The following is a 19,994-nucleotide window of genomic DNA, read 5'->3' as shown; positions in this document are numbered from 1 at the left end:
AGTTTTCCCCACCTAACAACCGTTGTGGTGTCCCCGTGGTGACAGAATCGTAATTCTGGCGCTTGGCAACCGGCCTGTATTTACGATGGTTGCACCAGTCCCGGGATCATGGCCGCTTGTAACCTTCCCAGCCAAGTCAATGGGGGGGGGGGGGAAGCCAGATTTGCTTAATGACCGCATGATTCACTTAACAACAGCAGTGATTCGCATTAACAACTGCGGCAAAAAAAGCTCGTCGAGTGGGGCAAAGCTCCCCTAGGAGCTGCCTTGCTTACCAACAGAAATTTTGGGCTCAGTCGTGGTCGTAAGTCAAGGATCACCTGTCCACCATGAATAACTATGGAGATTCTAATTAACCAGTGGAACAACCTCCCCTAATTAACCCCGTTTGAGGACCACAGCTGTTAAGTGAAGAACTGCAGTTGTTACGTTAGTAACACGGTTGTCTGACTTTGCTTGTCAGAAGGTCTCAAAAGGGGATCACGTGACCCCGGGACCCTGCGACCGTCATAAGTGTGAGTCAGTTGCCGAGCGTCTGGATTTTGATCACGTGACCAGGGGGGATGCTGCCATGGTTGTGTGAAAAACAGTCCTGAGTCACTTTGGTCAGTGCCTTTGTAACTTTGAACGGTCGCTAAATGAACTGTTGTAAATCCAGGACTTGCCTGTATTCCGAGGACTTCTGTTTTGAGTTCAGAATTTTATTGAAATGTTTTACAGGTATTCCTCGACTTAACAACAGTTCATTTAAGTGACCGTATGAAGTTACAATGGCACTGGGGGAAAAAATGACTTACGGCTGTTTTTTTCACACTTAAGACCATTGCTGCATCTCCGTGGTCAGGTGGTCAAAATTCAGACGCTTGGAAAGTGGCTCATATTTATGGCGGTTGCAGAGTCCCGGGGGGGTCACGTGATCCGTTTCTGCAACTTTCTGACGAGCGAAGTCAGTGGGGAAGCCAGATTCACTTCACAGCTGTCTTACGCCCTTAACCATTGCGTCAAGGAAGGTCGTAAAAAGGGGCAAAATTCACTGAACAAACGTTTCACTTAGCAACAGAAATGTTGGGCTCAGTTGTGGCCGTAAGTTACGGGGCTACCTGTATTTTGGAAAAGTATAACAGAATGACAGAGTCGGAAGGGACCTTGGAGATCTTCTAGTCCAGCCCCCTGCTCAAGGCAGGAGACCCTATACCAGGGGTGTCAAACTGCTGGCCGGTGGACCGGATGCATCACGCGGAAGCCGCACCCACCCCAGCAAGGGGGAAAAAGTTGTGATACGTCGCGGTACACGACGTGACACGGCGGGTTTGACACCCCTGCCTTATTACATCCCGGTCCAGTGGAATCATGTGTCTCACTTTGCATCTTGGTTTAGCCCCGTGCGTGGCTGCCGATTGACCGACATTTCCTAACCTTCTTCCCTTCCAGGAAAGGTGCTCCAGGCTACGGTGCGCGTGGCTGCTGTTGTTCCTGGCGGGATCGTCTGTTCTCATCTATTACACCTTCTACTCTCAGTCACTTCATTACAGGTAATTCAGCACAGACCAATCCCCCATATTGGCACAGGTTGCCCTTGTCTCAGAGCCCCGATAATGGACCCGAAAAATGGTACAGGTCGTCCTCGACTTACAACCATTCATTCATTTAGTGACCATTGGTAGTTTACAACGGCACTGAAAAAAGCCACTTCTGGCTGTTTTTTCACACCCACCGTTGCGTCTCCCTGGTTGTGATCAAAATTTGGGTGCTTGGCAACTGGTTCTTATTTATAACTCTTGCAGAGTCCTCGGGTTACGTGACCCCCCCTTTTGTCAATGGGGAAGCCAGATTCACTTAACGAGCATGTTGCTAATTGAACAGCTGCAGTGATTCTCTTAACAGCTGTTGGAAGGAAGGTTGTAAAATGGGGTGAAATTCACTTAACTGTCTCGCTGAGCAACAGAAATTATGGGCTCAATTGTGGCGGTACGTTGAGGACTATCTGTACTTATGACTTAGATTTGAAGATATGATGATCATCTGTCTGTTCTCCCTCTCCCTTTGCAATCATTTTTTTTTCTGCTTTCCTTTCTCTTCTCCATTTGGATTCCTCTGCTGTCTGTATTTTTCCTGTTCTGCCCCTTAATGCTTTGTGTTGTTATTGTATCCAAGTTACCTTTTCATGGTGTGTGTTTTTTTATGGTTTCTCTTCAAAGCTTGATCCTCTTAAGTCCAGCGGTGGATCCTTTGAACTTCTGGGAGGTGCTTTGGATCGTAGGAATCACAGACTTTGTTCTGAAGTTTCTCTTCATGAGCTGCAAATGCATCGTTCTCCTGCTGCCTTGTTTTATCATGTCTCTTAAGTCCAAGGTAAAGATGCAGCTGTTTTTTAAATTTTAAAAAAAAAATTATTTAGTTGTGCGGCTTTTGATGAGAGCATGTTTTGCTGTCTTAACTCATTTCCAAGGAAGCCTGTCTTTTCATTGGTGTGTGTGTGCAAATATAACAACAACAACAGTAGTAGTAGTAGTAATAATAATAATAATAATAATAATAATAATAATAATAATAATAATAATAATAATAATAATAATAATTTGGAAGGGACCTTGGAGGTCATCTAGTCCAACCCCCTGCTAAGGCAGGAAACCCTATACCATTTCAGACAAATGGCTGTCCAGTCTCTTCTTAAAAACTTCCAGTGTTGGAGCATTCACCTCTTCTGGAAGCAGGTTGTTCCACTGATTAATTGTTCTAACTGTCAGGAAATTTCTCCTTAGTTCTAGGTTGCTTCTCTCCTTGACTAGTTTCCATCCGTTGCTTCTTGTCCTGCTTTCAGGTGCTTTGGAGAATAGCTTGACTCCCTCTTCTTTGGGGCAGCCCCTGAGATATTGGAACACTGCTATCATGTCACCCCTCACCCTTCTCTTCATTAAACTACACATACCCAATTCCAGGAACCGTTCCCTATATGTTTTAGCCTCCAGTCCCCCAATCATCTTTGTTGCTCTTCTCTGTACTCTTTCTAGAGTCTCGACATCTTTTTTACATCGTGGTGACCAAAACTGGATGCAGTATTCCAGGTGTGGCCTTACCAAGGCATTGTAAAGTGGTATTAGTACTTCACGTGATCTTGATTCTATCCCTCTGTTAATGCAGCCTAGCACTGTGTTGGCTTTTTTGGCAGCTGCAGCACACTGCTGGCTCATATTTAAGTGATTGTCCACTAGGACTCTGAGATCCCTCTCAGAGTTACTACTATCGAGCAAGGTACCACCTATACAATACCTGTGCATTTGATTTTTCCTGCCTAAATGCAGAACCTTACTTTTTTCACAATTGAATTTCATTTTGTTAGATAGTGCCCAGTGTTCGAGTCTGTCCAGATCCTCCTGTATCTTAAGCCTATCTTCTGGAGTATTGGCTATTCCTGCCAGCTTGGTGTCATCTGCAAATTTGATGAGTTCCCCATCTATCCCCTCATCCAAATCGTTGATGAAGATGTTGCACAGCACTGGGCCCAGAACAGAGCCCTGGGGCACCCCACTACACACTTCCTTCCATGTAGATGCAGTTCCATTGAGGACCACATACTGAGTACGGCCTGTCAGCCAGCTACGAATCCATCTGGTGGTGATGCTATCTAACCCACATTTTTCTATCTTATCAAGTAGTAGGTTATGATCTACTTTATCAAATGCCTTACTGAAATCCAATTAAATTATATCTACAGCATTCCTCTGGTCCACTAGTTTTGTCACTTGGTCAAAGAATGCAATAAGGTTTGTCTGGCACGATCTGTTTTTGACAAACCCATGTTGGCTTTTAGTGATAACTTTGTTTGCATCAAGGTGTTCGCTGATTTGTTGTTTGATTATCTTTTCCAGAATCTTCCCAGGTATTGAGGTCAGGATGATAGGTCTCTAGTTTCCTGGATCTATTTTTTTCCCTTTTTTGAAGATGGGAACTACATCAGCTCTCTTCCAGTCCTCTGGTAGTTCCCCAGTGCTCCAGGATCTTTGAAAAATATAGTTCAGTGGTTCTGAGATCACGTCTGCCAGTTCCTTGAGAACCTTGGGATGTAATCCATCTGGTCCTGGTGATTTGAACTCGTCTAGGCTGGACAGGTGCTCACTTACCATTTTTTTCCCTATCTTAACTTGCGTTTCTATTCTGTTTTTTATGGCACTGGTTTTGGTAGGTTGGACTGTTTTTTCCCTTTGTGTAAAGACAGAAGCAAAAAACGAGTTAAATAGTTCTGCTTTCTCCCTGTTGCTTGTCACCCTTTTGCCACTTTCCCCCACTAATGGACCAATCATTTCCTTAACTTTTTTCTTGTTTCTTATATGTTGAAAGAAGCTTTTTTTGTTATTTTTGACTTTGGTCACAAGCCTTAGTTCATTCTGAGCCTTAGCTTTCCTCACTTCGTCTTTGCAGGCACGGGCTGTTTGCTGATATTCTGCCTTAGTTATGTGCCCCTCTTTCCACTTCTTATACTTGTCCTTTTTATCTTTCAGTTTATCAGAGAGTTCATTATGCAGCCATGCTGGTTTAGTAGTAGTATTAGTAGTAGTAGTAGTAGTAGTAGTAGTAGTAGTAGTAGTACTGTTGGAAGGGACTTTGGAGGTCATCTAGTCCAACCCCCTGCTCAGGCAGGAAACCCTATACCATTTCAGACAAATGGCTGGCCAGTCTCTTCTTAAAAACTTCCAGTGTTGGAGCATTTACCACCTCTGGAGGCAGGTTGTTCCACTGGTTAATTGTCCTCACTGTCAGGAAATTTCTCCTTAGTTCTAGGTTGCTTCTCTCCTTGACTAGTTTCCATCCATTGCTTCTTGTCCTGCCTTCTGGCGCTTTGGAGAATAGCTTGACTCCCTTTTCTTTGTGGCAGCCCCTCAAATATTGCAAAACTGCTGTCACATCACCCCTAGTCCTTCTTTTCATTAAATTAAGACATTTATTTAGGGTTTGGCTAGCCTAAAGAAAAAAAGAAATAGGGGTGACATGATAGAAGTGTTCCAGTATTTGAGGGGTTGACACAAAGAAGAGGGGGTCAAATTATTCTCCAAAGCACCAGAGGGAAGGACAAGAAACAATAGTTGGAAACTGACCAAAGAGAGAAGCAACCTGGAATTAAGGAGGAACTTCCTAACAGCAGTGAGGACAATCAACCAGAAATCAACCAGCTTGCCTCCAGAAATCATGGGTGCTCCATCACTGGAGGTTTTTAGGAAGAGACTAGATATTCACTTGTCAGAGACGGCATAGGTTCTCCTGCTCGAGCAGGGGGCTGGACTAGAAGACCTCCAAAGTCCCTTCCAGCTCTATTCTATTCAATCTTGAGTCTTGAAAATACTTAGCAACCTGCTCAAAAAGAAGAGGACAGGTAGCCCTTGACTTACAACCCCAATTGAGCCCCAGATTTCCTTTGCTAACGGGGCTGAGTTTTGCCCCATTTTACAACCTCTTTGCCACAGTTGTTAAGCAAATCGCTGCAGTTGCTAAGCAAATCATATGGTTGTTAAGCAAATCTGCCTTCTCCCGTTGACTTTCTTGTCAAAAGCCAGCTGGGAAGATTACAGTTGTTGATCATATGACTCTGGGACACCACAGCCGTCATAAATACTGTGTTTCCCCCAAAGTAAGGCCTACACCAACAATAAACCCTAGCTTGATTTTTGGGGGTGGGCCTAATATAAGCCCTATCCCAAAAATAAGCCCTAGTTTTGGGGCGAGGCACATACCTAAAAATCAAGCTAGGGCAGGTGTGTGTTTTGGGGGGAGCTTCCCCACCCACCCCCCACCCGCTTACCTTGCAGCCAGGCCTCTCCTTGCCGGCCCACTTCTTCTGAGGCCTCTTCTGCAGCCAGGCCTCCATTTGTCTGTCACAGGGCTTTCTGGAAGGCCTCTGTAGCAAAAAACCAAGCTATGGATTCAAATCATAGCTCGGTTCTGCGAGTCCTCAGCAGCCGAGCACCAAGCTACGGATTGAATTCATAGCTCAGTACTCGGCTGCTTTGGCCTTCTGGAAAGGCCTGACTGCAAAATGCAGGCCCGAATGCAGCTGCAGAACTTCGGTCCCAGAAGAAGTGGACCGGCTGGGTGGGGCTGTCGGTGCCAGAGGTGAGGTAAGGCCTACCCCGAAAATAAGACGTGCTTCTTTTGGAGGCAAAATAAAAAGACCCGGTCTTATTTTCAGGGGAACACGGTATGAGTCAGTTGTCAAGCACCTGAATTTTGATCACGTGACCATGGGGGACACTGCAATGGTTGGAAGAATGAAAACTAGTCACAGGTCACTTTTTTCCAATGCCATTGCAACTTTACACAGTTACTAAATGAATGTTGTAAGTTGAGGACTCCCTGTATTGTACGAATGTTTCTTCTAACATTCATTTTTGTGGTGTTTCCCTTGCTTTCCACAGGGTTACTGGTATATGCTGTTGGAAGAGCTTTGCCAGTGCTACGGTAAGGTGGTTCCTGCACCTGTTTGGTTTCGATACTTTGTTGGCTTAAGCGAATCAGATGGCACCATAGGGTGGAGTTTTGGCATCCTGTTGGCTTTGCTGTATCTTATCCTAAAGGTAAACATTCGTTTCCTTCCAAGCGTCTTGTCCTAAAAAGAATGGAGTAACAGTGAAAACACAGTTTTCTTTTTTCTTTTTTATAATATTTTATTAGTTTTCTAATTTTACAATGAAGTATTTAAAAAGCAACGTGGTGACTGGGTTAATCAATAGTTCAATAACATACATAAATCTTTAGTATAAATCTCAAGTTACAACATCAGATATTTCCTCTCTTTTTCCCTTAATATCTAATATCTCATCTTAGGGTAATACAGTTCTTATTGTTATTGACTAAGTAAAAACATATTTAAAACACACAGTTTGCAATGTTACAGATAGCCCTTCACTTACGACTATACAGTGCATTCAGAAAGTCCCTTAATGGTTCGTTGGTTTGTTCATTCATACCACCCAACTCACCTAGTGTTCTGTTCCAGCCTACTACCGGCCCTGCAGAAAAGGTAGGGACAACCCCTTTACAAAAGGCAAAAGGCTGGAAGTAAGCCCGCCAAATTTATTTACACAAAACAGATCCAAAACAGAGCAAACTGAGCAAAACAAAATACGAACCACTAAAACAGGAGCTATTCAAACCTTTGCCTTCAGCAAACCAGCCCTCCCACACATTCCCCTTTTAAACAGTTCAAGGCGTGGCTTCTCTTTGCCTCCTTCCGAGGTGCCCCATTGCCTTCCTCTGTTTACTCCTGATTGACTGCCTCCTGCGTCGGGCGTCCTTGAACAGGGCCAGCTGTAGGTCATCTTCATCCATGCTGTCAGGCTCGCACAGCTGGGTCTGCGTAGTAACCAGATGGGAGGGGCCTGGCTGAGAGCTTTGCGAAGCCTCAGAGCTGTCCTCTGCAGGCTCTCCAAACCCCTCCTCCTCCTCCTCCTCTGAATCGTCCGACCCTACTGCCGAACCCACAGGCTGACCCTGAATCACAAATACCTAGAAGCAATTCACCTGGAGTTCATACTTTTTCCAAGGTCATCTCTGCTTTTCATTTCCAGAAATAGATGAATAACCTATTGGGGATGGGGTAGTGAATCCTGCAGTATGCAGGTTGGACTTGGTGACCTCTGAGGTCCTTCCCAACTCTTACCACTCTATGATATATTCACCTACATAGGAAGCTCGTTCCCTGGTATTCAGGATGCCGCTTATAAGCACTTATATGTGTTTAGACCTCAAAGCATTGTTAGAGAAACCCCCCCCCCCGCCACACACACACATTTCATGGTCTGTTCCTTTTGCTCCCCTCTGGGAGGAGGTTTTGAAGTATTTATAGCAGGACCACCTGATTCTGTAATAGCTTTGTTCCCTATGCCATCTGTCTGGTAAACAAACAAGATTTCATTTTTCTCGCCATGCACATGTATACATAATCCGAACTAGACTGTGTTGTTTCTCTGTGTCATATAATATATGTGGGTATATGCATACATCTGTATTTATTTGTGTCGTATTTATGTAGTGTATATTGGAGGTGGTGACCCTTTGAGAGCTGTATGCAACGAAATTTCATTTTAAATGTATGCCAATTAGTGTACATTCAAAGTGACGATAAAGTTATTATTCTATTCTATTATTCTTATTCTATTCAGAAAGTATTTAGATCCCCTTCACTTTTGTCAGTTTTGTTAAGCTGCTGCCTGATTCTACAGTTGCTGAAATTCACTTTGTCCTCTCTCATTAATCTACACTCAGAACCCCTATAATGCCGAAGTGAAAACGGAATTTTAGAAATGTCTATAAATTTATTTAAAAAAAGAAAAAAAAAACCAACCCTGAAATATCACATTGGCATAAGCATTCAGACCCTTCACTCAGTACTTTGTTGAAGCACCTTTGGCAGCAATTACAGCCTTGAGTCTTTTGGGGTGTGACGCGACAAGCTTTGCACACCTGGATCGGGGTTTTTTCTGCCCTTCATCCTTGCAAATCCTCTCAAGCTCGGTCAGGTTGGATAATGACCATCGGTGGACAGCCATTGTCCAAAGATGTTCAGTAGGGTTCAAGTCAGGGCTCTGGCTGGGCCAGTCTAGGACACGGGTCCTCAACCTGTGGGCCGTGGCCCAGTAGTGAGCTGCAGCCTGCAGGCCACAGGGCCGTGGGACAGGCTGGCTAGTGCGTGCATGGCTAGCTGGGGAATTCTGGGGGTTGAAGTCCACAAGTCTTGAAAGTTGCCAAGGTTGGGGACTCGTGGTCTAAGCTCATAGGAACACGCCGACTAAATTTAACGATAGGGCACATAAGGACTTCAATTTCTTCTGAAAAATGCTTTAAGTCTGAAATGCCAAGAGAACTATTACTATAGGACAGACCCTACATTCTCTTCTCTCTTGTTTGCTTTTCAGCTTTTGAGTTTGTTTGCCCACCTGAAAAACTTCAAAAGGGTCCTACGGATATTTTTCACAAGACCGGTGAGTATTTGTGTGCTCTAAAAAGAATTATAGATAGACCTCGACCACAATTGAGCTCAAAATTTCTTTGGCTAAGCAAGACGGTTGTTAAGTGAGTTTGGCTCCATTTTACAACCTTTCTGGCCACCATTGTTATGTGAATCACTGCAGTCAGAAGGTCGCAAAAGGGGATCACGTGACACACACACACCCCCTGGGGACGCTGCGACCGTTATAAATATGAACCCAGTTGCCAGACCACTGAATTTTGTTCACGTGATCACGGGGGCATGCTGCAACAGTTGTGTGAACAACGGTCATAAGTCAGTTTTTTTCAGTGCCGGCGTAACTTCAAACGGTCACTAAACAAATGTTTTTAAGTCGAGGGCTACCTGCATGATCTGCAGGCGGATGAGTCTCACTCTTAATAGGAGTTCGAAAACGAATCTGTGTTTATTTCAATCACAGATTAAAGAATTAATTCAGTGAATCAGTTGATACCCGGCCACTATCGCAGAGATTCTCTGATGTTTTAGAACGCAGAGAGAGATCTCTGAGCGTAGAATACCGCTTTGCCCCAGAAAATGTCTTTCATATTGAAAGCAAGCTAAACTAAGTCCCTAAAACAGGGGTCTTCAAACTTGGCCCTTTTATGACTTGTGGACCAACTCCCAGAATTCCTCAGCCAGGCACACGTGCCTGGCTGAGGAATTCTGGGAGTTGAAGTCCACAAGTCATAAAAGGGCCAAGTTTGAAGACCCCTGCCCTAAAACTTCCTACTCTTCAATAAGACCACAAGCAGCGGGGTGGTAGCTCTAGAACAGACATGTCAAACTCGTGACGTCACGTGACGTCGCACGTCGTATCACAACGTTTGCCCCATTGCTGGCAATGGGGTGGGCGCAGTTTCCTCATGATGCGTCCGGCCCGTGGGCCAGCAGTTTGACACCCCTACTCTAGAATAACACTAGAACTGACAGAAGAAGGTATCAGTCATCAACAGACCCATAGAGGTAACCCACATTTACACACCATTCAAAAGACAAAACCTAGGAAGAAAAGCAAAGGACTGGATCACCCCTTCAGCAGCCAGCGTTTAGATAAGCAGGGATTAACACCAGACAAACAGTCAAGCAGAAACCAATACCCTAATCAAGGAATCACCAAGGAAGAAACCTCACCTCCAGCCAAACTGGCAGGTCAAGGTGCTGTATACAAACAGGCAGCAAATCCCACACTCCCTTGCTCTGATGATGTTACCTAGTTGAGTCCCAAAACGTCTGCAAGCCAACAACCAAACTCAGAGCCATTAGAACTCCACAAGAACTGATGTTCAGCCTGTCGCAATGGTTGTGGTTCATTGTGCCATAGTTTATAGTAGGGGTCAACCACCTTTCTGGGCTGGCGGCCCGGTGGGCAAAGGAGGGGCAGACACCTTTACGCATGCATGCGCACACCCCCAAATGTAGCTGCCCGTGCGTATGCGTGAACGGGGCCCTGAGCATGTGCGCTCCGAAATGGGGCTGCTAGCGCAGGTGCGAGGGCTGTACCGAGGCTAGAGCCGGCACGAGGTTCATACCAAGGCTAGTGCAGTGCAAGAGTCACACCAGGGGTCGCGCTAAGGCTAGTGCAGGCGCAAGGGTCATACCAAGGTTAGCGCTGGCATGAGGTTCATACCGAGGCTAGCGCCGGCACGAGACTCATAACAAGGGTCGTGCCGAGCAGGGCTTTTCAACCTCTTCATCCATTGTACCACTTTCACGATATGGCAACATCCGAGTACTACCAGTCGCCTAGCAAGGTGTCAAAAACTTGATGACCCCCCCCCCACCCAAAAAAGGAAAAAAGTGATGAAGTACAGGTAGTCCTCGACTTACAACAGTTCGCTTAGTGACTGTTCGAAGTTACAATGGCACTGAAAAAGCGCCCCCCAAGCCACAGCCGAGCAAGACGCCTGCCTGCCCGCCCAGTGGGTCTCTTCCTCCTGTCCGAGGTTTTCATTGTTGTGAGCATTTCTGTTGAGGATTGGCAGTGGGGGTGGGGTGGGGGGGTGTTTGGTTTTTATCCCCCCCCCCTTTGTTGGGTGGTTGCAGCAGGTTTTGTTCACTTCACATGACCATCGAACACTGTGACCGTCATAAATATGAATCAGTTGCCAAGCATCTGAATGTAAATCACAAGACCCTGGAGATGCTGCAACATTCCAGCTGATCGGCGCTTCTTCTGGGCTCAGCAAAAGCGCCAGGGTCAGTGCTGAGCTCCAGCTGGATCCCGGCGCTGATCCTGACGCTTTCGCTCAGCCCTGACAGCCCTGCAGCTCCAGCCATCTCTCGCTCAGGCTTGTGTGGTGCTGCCACCGGTTCAGCTCATTGCCCTCCCCCACTACCCACTTTTCTAGGATGCTTGCGTACCACCTGCCAGGTGCCAATGTACCACAGGTGGTACCTGTACCACTGGTTGAAAAGCCTTGGTGCCGAGGCTAGCACAGTGCAAGAGTCACGCCAAGGGACATGCCGAGGCTAGTGCCGGCACGAGGTTCATACTGAGGCTAGCGCCAGCGCGAGAATCGCACCAAGGGTCGTGCTGAGGCTAGCCCCCGAGGCTGGTGCTGGCACGAGGGGGGTTGAGCACACACGCAGGTACTAGCCAGCCACTTACGCAGCCCAGTGGCCAAGAGGCTGCGGTCCAGTAGTGGGCCGCAGCCCATAGGTTGGGGACCTCTGGTTTATAGGATTATAATGTTAACATAATAGTTGGTATCGGTTACTTTACTTTACTGCTTGAACAGGTGTTGGACTAGAAGACCTCCAAGGTCCCTTCCAATTCTGTTATACTGTTATTCTGTTATCCATCCATCCATCCATCCATCCTCTATCTGTATCTATCATCTATCTCAGACATGTCAAACACAAGGCCCGGGGGCTGGATTTGGCCCGCGAAGTGGTTTCATGCGGCCCGCGAAGCCATCCTGGAAACAGTGAGGGAACGGCCCCCACTGCCTTGGCCCTGGCCCAGAGACCCTCCTGCCAGAGACCCTCAGATCTGTCCCACTCCTGCCCAGGCCCCCATAGGCACCCTTGATGCAAACGATGTAGAGCTGGCCACGCCCACCCAGTAGGCCATACGCACTCTAGCCACGCCCACCCAGTAGACCACGCCCACCCTGGCCATACCCACTCGGTCCCCTGAGAGCAACCGCAATGCTCATGCGGCCCTCAGTGAAATTGAGTTTGACACCCCTGTTTTAGAGACAGAGATTTTTTTATTTTTTATTTATTGTGGCAGAGGTGTCTGTTGTTCAGAAGGCACAGAGAGGGCGATGATTAAAGTGTCTTAAAAGCAGCTGGAAGGACTGAATTCCTCCAAAGCTGCTTTGCTGTGCAGCTTTCTGATTAATCGATTTACTCATTGCACTGCTATAGCTGCCCATCTCACAGAAGGCAACTCTGATGGCCCTATGATACAAATTCTGAGTATTGTGTGTCTGCTTTCTCCTGCGAGCAGAGTCTTGCATTAACAAAGAGGCCGGCAGCCGTGGGGGTCCTTTGTGCTCCCTGACCTGGGTTGTTTTGTTGCAGACGTTTCATTCCCAAACTAATGAACATCGTCCGCGCAAGTAGCCAGTGACTGAAAGTCTTTATTTTTTTATTATATATATAAATAAAATTAATCATGTCCGCACGGTTGCTTTGGAAAGTCCAGATACGTATGGGTCAAATCCTTCCTGTCCAGGGAGATCTGCTCTGTATTATTTTTTTTAATCGAGGGTGCAAAACAATCCATAAATGAATGTGGGCTAAAGGTCAGTAAAAGTGCAGGATGGTTCTGGGGCAGAACAGGAAACTAAAGGAGAATATTTATAGTTCAGGATTGAAATGAGGAGTTCTTGGTGATCTCTTGAGCTGGGTGGTCTTCTTTGGAGACATTTCATGACCCAAACTAGGTAACATCATCAGTGCTAGAAGGGAGTGTGGGGTTTACACTGTTGATGTAGCCTACTGTGGTCGTGAAACGTCTGCAAGAAAACAACCAGGCTCAGAGAGCACCAAGGATCCCTAAATACTCTCTTTTCTCCAGCTCCTCTGATATTATGTTCCTCCTCCTCCTCCTCCTCCTCCTCCTCCTCCTCCTCCTCCTCCTCCCCCTTTCCCTTTGCAGAGCTACGGAGTGATGGCCAGCAAGAGACAACGTGCTGACGCAGATGATCTTTGTGCTATTTGTCAAGCTGAGTTTCAGAAGCCGGTTGTCCTTCTCTGCCAGGTAACACACATGTCACTCAAATGCTTGTAAGCCACACCTTGTGTGCTCCTGCACTGAAGACTAGCAAATGGGACAGGAAACAAGTCAGTGTGCACCGTTCTTATTGTAGCGGCACTTCCGCAACGAGTGAAATCTTCAGCACATAGTTCAGTCGGTCTTGCAAATATTGGTAGGTCCTTTGCCTTCAAGCATCCTAACTCTTGCACGAGCATCACCAGATCTGAAACTGAAGTTTTAAGACAAAGTGAAAATGTCCGGAAGCTTTTGGGATCCCATTACAGGTAGTCCTCGACTTACAACCGTAATGGAGCCTGCCCATTTTGGTCATTAGCCGTGACAGTTGTGAAATGGCTCATCGTATGACCAACCTGATTTCACCACCTGCTTTGGTACCTTTGTTAAGTGATTGTGGTCGCTGTTAAGCGAAACCACTGTATGCTACAGAGCAGGGAGTGGGGTACCTTGGCTCTTTCATGACTTTTTGTGGACTTCCAACTCCTGGAATTCCTGAGCCAGCATGGCTGGCTGAGGAATTCTAGGAGTTGAAGTCCACAAGTCATAAAAGAGCCAAGGTTCTCCATCCCTGCTAATAGAGCAATTCTGCTGAAAACTGGATGTAAACACCGGTGCCTCGGTAAAATCGTAAATCGTGGTCACTTGACTGCGGGATTCTGCAAATAGTGCCTGAAATGTGGTCACGTGACTGCGGGGGTGGGTGGAGACCAGCACTTATGGAACTTCGGAACTGGGTCATTAGCACCTTCTGGGGATTTGTCCTAATTTGTCAAACCATTGCTAAGTGACTGGTTGTAAGTGAAGGACTACGTCTATTAAGTTGAAAATAACGGCAGAGACTTTGCAGCTCAGCATTGGTTTTCCAGATCTAGTTATTCCCCCTCCCTTCCTTTGACACATCCAGGAATGATGCTGGGCAGTATACAAAAATGTTGATCCTTCCCTATAAAATTGCATGCATGTCTAAAGCAATATCCTTCTTAATTGGGGTGGCATGATGGCTCAGCAGTTAAGACACTGGGCCTGTTGGCTGGAAAGCCAACAGCCGGGGTTTGAGACCCAAGCATCAGCCAAAGAGCTGTTGCCAACCTAGCCGTTTCAAAAAGTACGCATACGCGAGTAGATAAATAGGTACCACTTCGGTGGGAAAGTAACAGCGTTCCGAGATGTTATGCTGGGCACATGAGTGCAGAAATGTCTTCGGCCGGTGCTGGCTCAGTGGCCATTGAAATGGAGATGAGTGGCGCCCCCTAGAGTCAGCAACAATTAGTAGTGTAAAATCCTCAGTTAAAAATAAAATACCTTTATTTTTTTCCTAAACATGCTGAGGAGATTGGCTGCTAACTCAAAATAGCTGTCATGGTTCCAATAAATGAGACCAGTAAAAGAACTCCAGGGCAAAAAAACTTTCCTTTAAAGAACATATTTATTTGGCTACATAGTAACGGCATGGTCAAAAGTGAAACCAAGACTGAACTTAGAATGAATGAACCTTTATTGTCAAAGTAAAGGTAAAGGTTCCCCGCACATGCGTGCTAGTCGTTTCCGAGTCTAGGGGCCGGTGTTCATCTCTGTTTCAAAGCTGAAGAGCCAGCGCTTGTCCGAGGACGTCTCCGTGGTCATGTGGCCGGCATGACTAGACGCCAAAGGTGCACAGAACGCTGTTACCTTCACACCGTAGTGGTCCCTATTTTTCTACTTGCATTTTTATGTGCTTTCGAACTGCTAGGTTGGCAGAAGCTGGGACATGTAACAGGCGCTCACTGTTACGCGGCACTCGGGATTCAATCCGCCAGTTGTCAAAGTACAACCATGTATACATTGAGATTAGCTGAGCCTCCCTTCGTGCTCCCACCCCCCAACTCACAGTGACAACAAACCCTCCATCTTATTACACCATGTTCCCCTCCCAAAAGGTTACAATGTTACAAAGTTGAACTTCCCACCCCAGTAATATGTCACAAATCACATTCCCCAATTAACTATTTGAATGGGCTCTAAAATGCAATCAGTAATGACCTTGGTTCCCACAGAACAATTTATTGCTTTGATTAAGCTAAAAAATACTCATCTCTCCCCCTCCCAATTCTGTGGCAATCGAATATGAAGGGAAAATGGCTTCAGCCAAATTCGTTCGTAGAGTTGACAATAGTTCTTCGAGGGGGGGAGATGTTTCTAAAAGGTTCAGCTGATATTTACCATTGTTTGTCGTGCATTAATTAATCAGTTTGATTTCGAGCTGAGCAGTATCAGTTGAACAACAGTTGAGTGTGTCAGCGAAGATTCCCACCCAGCCAAGTAGAATTTTCTGGAAGTTATGTCGACTAGAACTTTTTTGCTTGCTGGTTTGAAAATAATAATAGTAGTAATAGTAGTAGTAGTAGTAATAATAATAATAATAATAATAATAATAATAATAGTAATAATAATAATAATAATAATAGTAATAATAATAATAATAATAATACCGCAACCTGGCCATTGAAACTGCATGATTATGGATGAAACGCGTAACAGTGATACCCATTGTCATCGGGGCACTGGGAACTATGTCCAAAAACTTTACAAAACACATCAAGAAATTGCAGCTTCCTGCAATAACTCCAGCAAAGCTACAAAAAACTGCGCTACTCGGAACATCTTACATTTTAAGGAGATACCTGGTTGATACCTAGGACGCTGGCAGCAACCTGTGTCAACCATTAGTGCCACCCAATTTGAGTGTTCAGTTGACTGAGTTTCATGTTTTATGAATTAAAGTTATATAGGTTGGAAGGGATCTTGGAGGTCATCTAGTCCAACCCCCTGCTCAGGCAGGAAACCTATACCATTTCAGACAAAATGTTATCCAATCTCTTCTTGAAAACATCCAGTGTTGGAGCATTCACAGCTTCTGGAGGCAGGTTGTTCCATTGGTTAATTGTTCTAACTGTCAGGAAGTTTCTCCTTAATTCCAGGTTGCTTCTCTCCTTGACTAGTTTGCATCTGTTGCTTCTTGTCCTGCCTTCGGGTGCTTTGGAGAATAGCTTGACTCCCTCTTCTTTGGGGCAGTCCCTGAGATACTGGAAGACTACTATCATGTCACCCCTGGTCCTTCTCTTCATTAAACTAGACATACCCAATTCCAGCAACCATTCCTTATATGTTTTAGCCTCCATTCCCCTAATCATGTTTCGCTGCTTATCCAAGAACAGGGAGTCCTCGACGTATGACCACAATGGAGCCCAACATTTGTGTCGCTAAGCAAGACAAGAATTTTGCCCCATTTTGCAATCTTTCTTGCTACAGTTAAGCGAATCACTGCAGTTGTCCATTTAGTGACCTGGTTGTTAAGTGACTCTGGCTTCCCCATTGACTGCGATTGTCGGAAGGTCGCAAAAGGGGATCATGTGACCCAGGGACACCCCAACCGTCCTAAGTATGAGTCAGTTGCGAAGCCTCTGAATTCCGATCATGTGACCACAGGGATGCTGCATCGGTCGTTAAAAAGTACGAAAAATAAGTCATACGTCACTTTTTTCAGTGCCTTTGTAACTTCAAACAGTCACTAAACAAAGCGTTGTAAGGTCAAGGATCATCTGTAGCTTCTTCGGCCTGAGCAAATTTGTAAGGGGGACTCTCTCTGGAGGAAATATTAGGGGTCCCTCTACTCTAGCCAGCTTGCTCAGACTGAGGATGCTACTTGAGTAAGCAGTGAAATGTTTTGAACCAACGAGAAAAGAATTCCAGTTGCCAGGACTTGACTCCCAGATAATGGTTGAGTAGAAACAGTATCTTAAATCGGGGGTCCCCAATCCCCAGTCCGTGGACCGACACCGGGCCGTGGCATGCCAGAAACTGGTCTGCACAAACAAAGCCCTATCTGCGGGATGCAGGCAGAACATGAAACACGCTCTCTCCAAGGAACCGGTCCCTGGTGCCCAGGAGGTTGAGGACCTCTGTCTTATACCAAGCATAGCTTAGAATCCACACCTAGAGGTAAGAACAGAGGCAACTGAGCCCTTAACAGGTTGTCCTCCACATACAACAGTTCATTTACTGACTTCAAATTTACAACAGCACTGAAAAAAGTGAACGATGACCTTTTTTCCACCCCATGTTGCAGCATCCCCGTGGTCATGTGATCAAAGCAGATGCTTCGTAACTCTCTCATATTTATGATGGTCACAGTGTCCTGGGCCCACGTGACGACCTTTTGCGACCTTCTGACACGCAAAGTCAACGGGGAAGCCAGACTCCCTTAAATAACCGTGTTGCTAACTTAACAACTGCAGTGATTCGCTCAGCCACTGCAGCAAGGAAGGTGGCATAATGGAGCAAAACTCACTTAACAATTGTCTGGCTTAGCAACAGCCATTTTGGGCTCCATGGCGGTCATAAGTTGACCACACTACCTGTAGTTCAGAGCTCCCCAACCTTTTAGGCACCGGGGACCGGTTCCGTGGAGAGAGGTTTTTCCGTGGACCGGAGGGTGTGTGGTTTTGAGTGCTGCCTGCATCCTACGGATGGGGCTTTGTTTGTGCGGACCGGTTGCTGGCATACCACAGCCCGGTACTGGTCCATGGCCCGGAGGTTGGGGACCCCTGCTATAGTCATTTCCCTGATGTTTCCATCCTGTCTTTTCCAGCACATATTTTGTGACGAGTGCATCGCTCTGTGGCTGAACCGAGAGAAGACGTGTCCCCTGTGTCGAACGGTCCTTTCCACGCACGTCAACAAGTGGTACGATGGCGCAACCTCTGCACAATTGCAACTCTATTAAACAAACTAAAAAAATAAAGTGGCTGTGTGCTTCACAGTATGGACTCATTTGAACGCCAAGCGTGCAGGTGTTAAGAGGATATGACTGGATGGAGAGGGATACAGACAGAATAATGCCTTGGGTCTCTCCACTGACTATATTTGAATTCGTTCAGACACCGAGCTTGTATACTACTTAATTTTCCATATGGAATTAATCCTTTGAGTGCTGCTGCTGGGAAATTCTCCAGCTTCTCTCGAGTATCAAAAGATTATTTTTACAGTCACTAGTCTACCAAATTAGCAACGGGATACCTTCCTTGCATCCAGTGTCAACATCTGGTGTATGCAAGCTTTAGATTCGGAGCTAGAAAATCCACCTTATCGGATTTGCATGTGTTCGTTTCCCTTGGGGATGCTCTAACCATTGTACCTGGCCATCACAGGGCAAGAATCATGGAATCATTTGTGCTTTCCATGCCCAGAAAGCTGAAATTTCAGTTATGCAAACACGGATAGGACTTTTCTACTTTTTGTAAGTCTGAATTTTAAAGAATAAAGGTTTTGGCCTATATTTTGTCATAAGCAGCTAGATTTTTACTAAAGAGGAACACTGTATTTTAGTGCTTCTTTGAAAAAAAAATGTAGCGTATAGTTGATGAAAATAAATGCAGATTGAATCTTGTCAGCCTGCGATTCTTGTGTTAAACCTTTTATATATTTATAAACTCATTTTTTCCCCTACATTTAATGCATGACACGAATTCACTCCTGACCGAGGAATAGATAGGGGAGCACGCCATGTCTAATACAGAGTTCCCCAACCTTTGCAGCTTGGCGGCCTGGAAGGAAAGGCAGCAGGGAAATGTACACACGTGTAGCCTGCGCATGTATGCACAAATGGGTGCGTGTATGATGGTGCCCACTAGTGTGAGTGCACATGCGCACGTGGGCCATGCACACCCATGGCGCACGCTAGAACCCGCATGTGCAAATGGGCTGCGTGCACCCAGGGCATGTGCACTGGTACACAGGTGCATGCACAAATGGGCTACTGGTGCACACATGTTGGTGCTAGCGTCCCCATGCATGCGCAAATAGGGCCGCCACTGACCGTGCGGCGGTTCTACCGCGAGTGGGATGGGGCTCATCTGCTATTTTGGGGGCACTGGTCAACAGGCCTCGGCCCGGTACCAGGACACAGCCCATAGGTTGGGGACCCCCTGGTCTAATATATTAGCATCTGGTTGATGAGACTTTCTTGATTTGAAGGATCATATGGAAAGAGAAAAAGGCATTCTAAAAGTTGCTGGCAATTCTTCACAGAAATTGCACTGGGAATGTATCCCAATTCTAACTGTTCAGGCTACCAGACTAGAGCAGCTGTTGACCCAAATGTTGATGCTCAAAACACATTGACCTGAATATCTGGATTCCAAAGACATCTGAGCCGTACATTGCTTCGCTCTCTAGCAATCTAAGGTACAAGTCAACCTGTAGTCAACTTAATGAATAGATCTGAGCCCGAACTTTCTGTTGTTAAGTGAACCAGTTAAGTGATTTTTGCCCAATTTTATGTCTTTCCTTGCTAATTAAGTGAATCACCTGCCGTTCTTTAGTAACTGTTGTGAAAAGGACACAAAGGGTGATTGCATGACCCCGGCAAGCTGCAACCTTTGTAACTATGAGTCAGTTGCCAAGCATCTGAATTTTGTTCACATGACCGTGGTCACTTTTTCCAATGCTGTTGTAACTTTGGTCACTAAATGAACTGTTGTAATTTGAGGACTACCTGTGTACAGGTAGCCCGTCCACTTGCAACCATCTCAGACTCCCCAGAGTTATGTGATCAAAATTCAGGCACTTGGCAACTCGCGTGTATTTGTGAGAGCTGCAGCCTCCTGAGTTACATGATTGCCATTTGTGACCTCCCCAGCCAGTTTCCAATCAGCAAAATCAATGAGGGGAAGTTGGATTCACTTAATGACCACACGATTTATTTAACAGCTGCAGCAAAAAAAGGTGGTA

The 19,994-nt window shown here is 45.9% G+C and overlaps 1 protein-coding gene across 1 annotated transcript in view; it reads left to right on the top strand.

Moving 5' to 3' along the window:
* The window catches only part of RNFT1 (ring finger protein, transmembrane 1), a 36,668-nt gene extending 18,020 nt beyond the window's left edge, over positions 1-18,648 (top strand). Inside the window, exons 4-9 of the mRNA XM_083379831.1 lie at positions 1,432-1,532; positions 2,199-2,352; positions 6,408-6,566; positions 8,907-8,972; positions 13,110-13,211; positions 17,854-18,648. Coding sequence (XP_083235957.1) covers positions 1,432-1,532; positions 2,199-2,352; positions 6,408-6,566; positions 8,907-8,972; positions 13,110-13,211; positions 17,854-17,988 — 717 coding nt within the window. The 3' untranslated portion in view covers positions 17,989-18,648. The remainder of the gene's footprint in view (positions 1-1,431; positions 1,533-2,198; positions 2,353-6,407; positions 6,567-8,906; positions 8,973-13,109; positions 13,212-17,853) is intronic.
* Positions 18,649-19,994: the final 1,346 nt, after the last annotated feature.

The sequence above is a fragment of the Vipera ursinii genome (genome assembly GCF_947247035.1).
Source record: "Vipera ursinii genome assembly, chromosome: 1".
In the NCBI taxonomy this organism is placed as follows: Eukaryota; Metazoa; Chordata; class Lepidosauria; order Squamata; family Viperidae; genus Vipera; species Vipera ursinii.
This window is presented reverse-complemented; position numbering and strand designations above follow the sequence as displayed.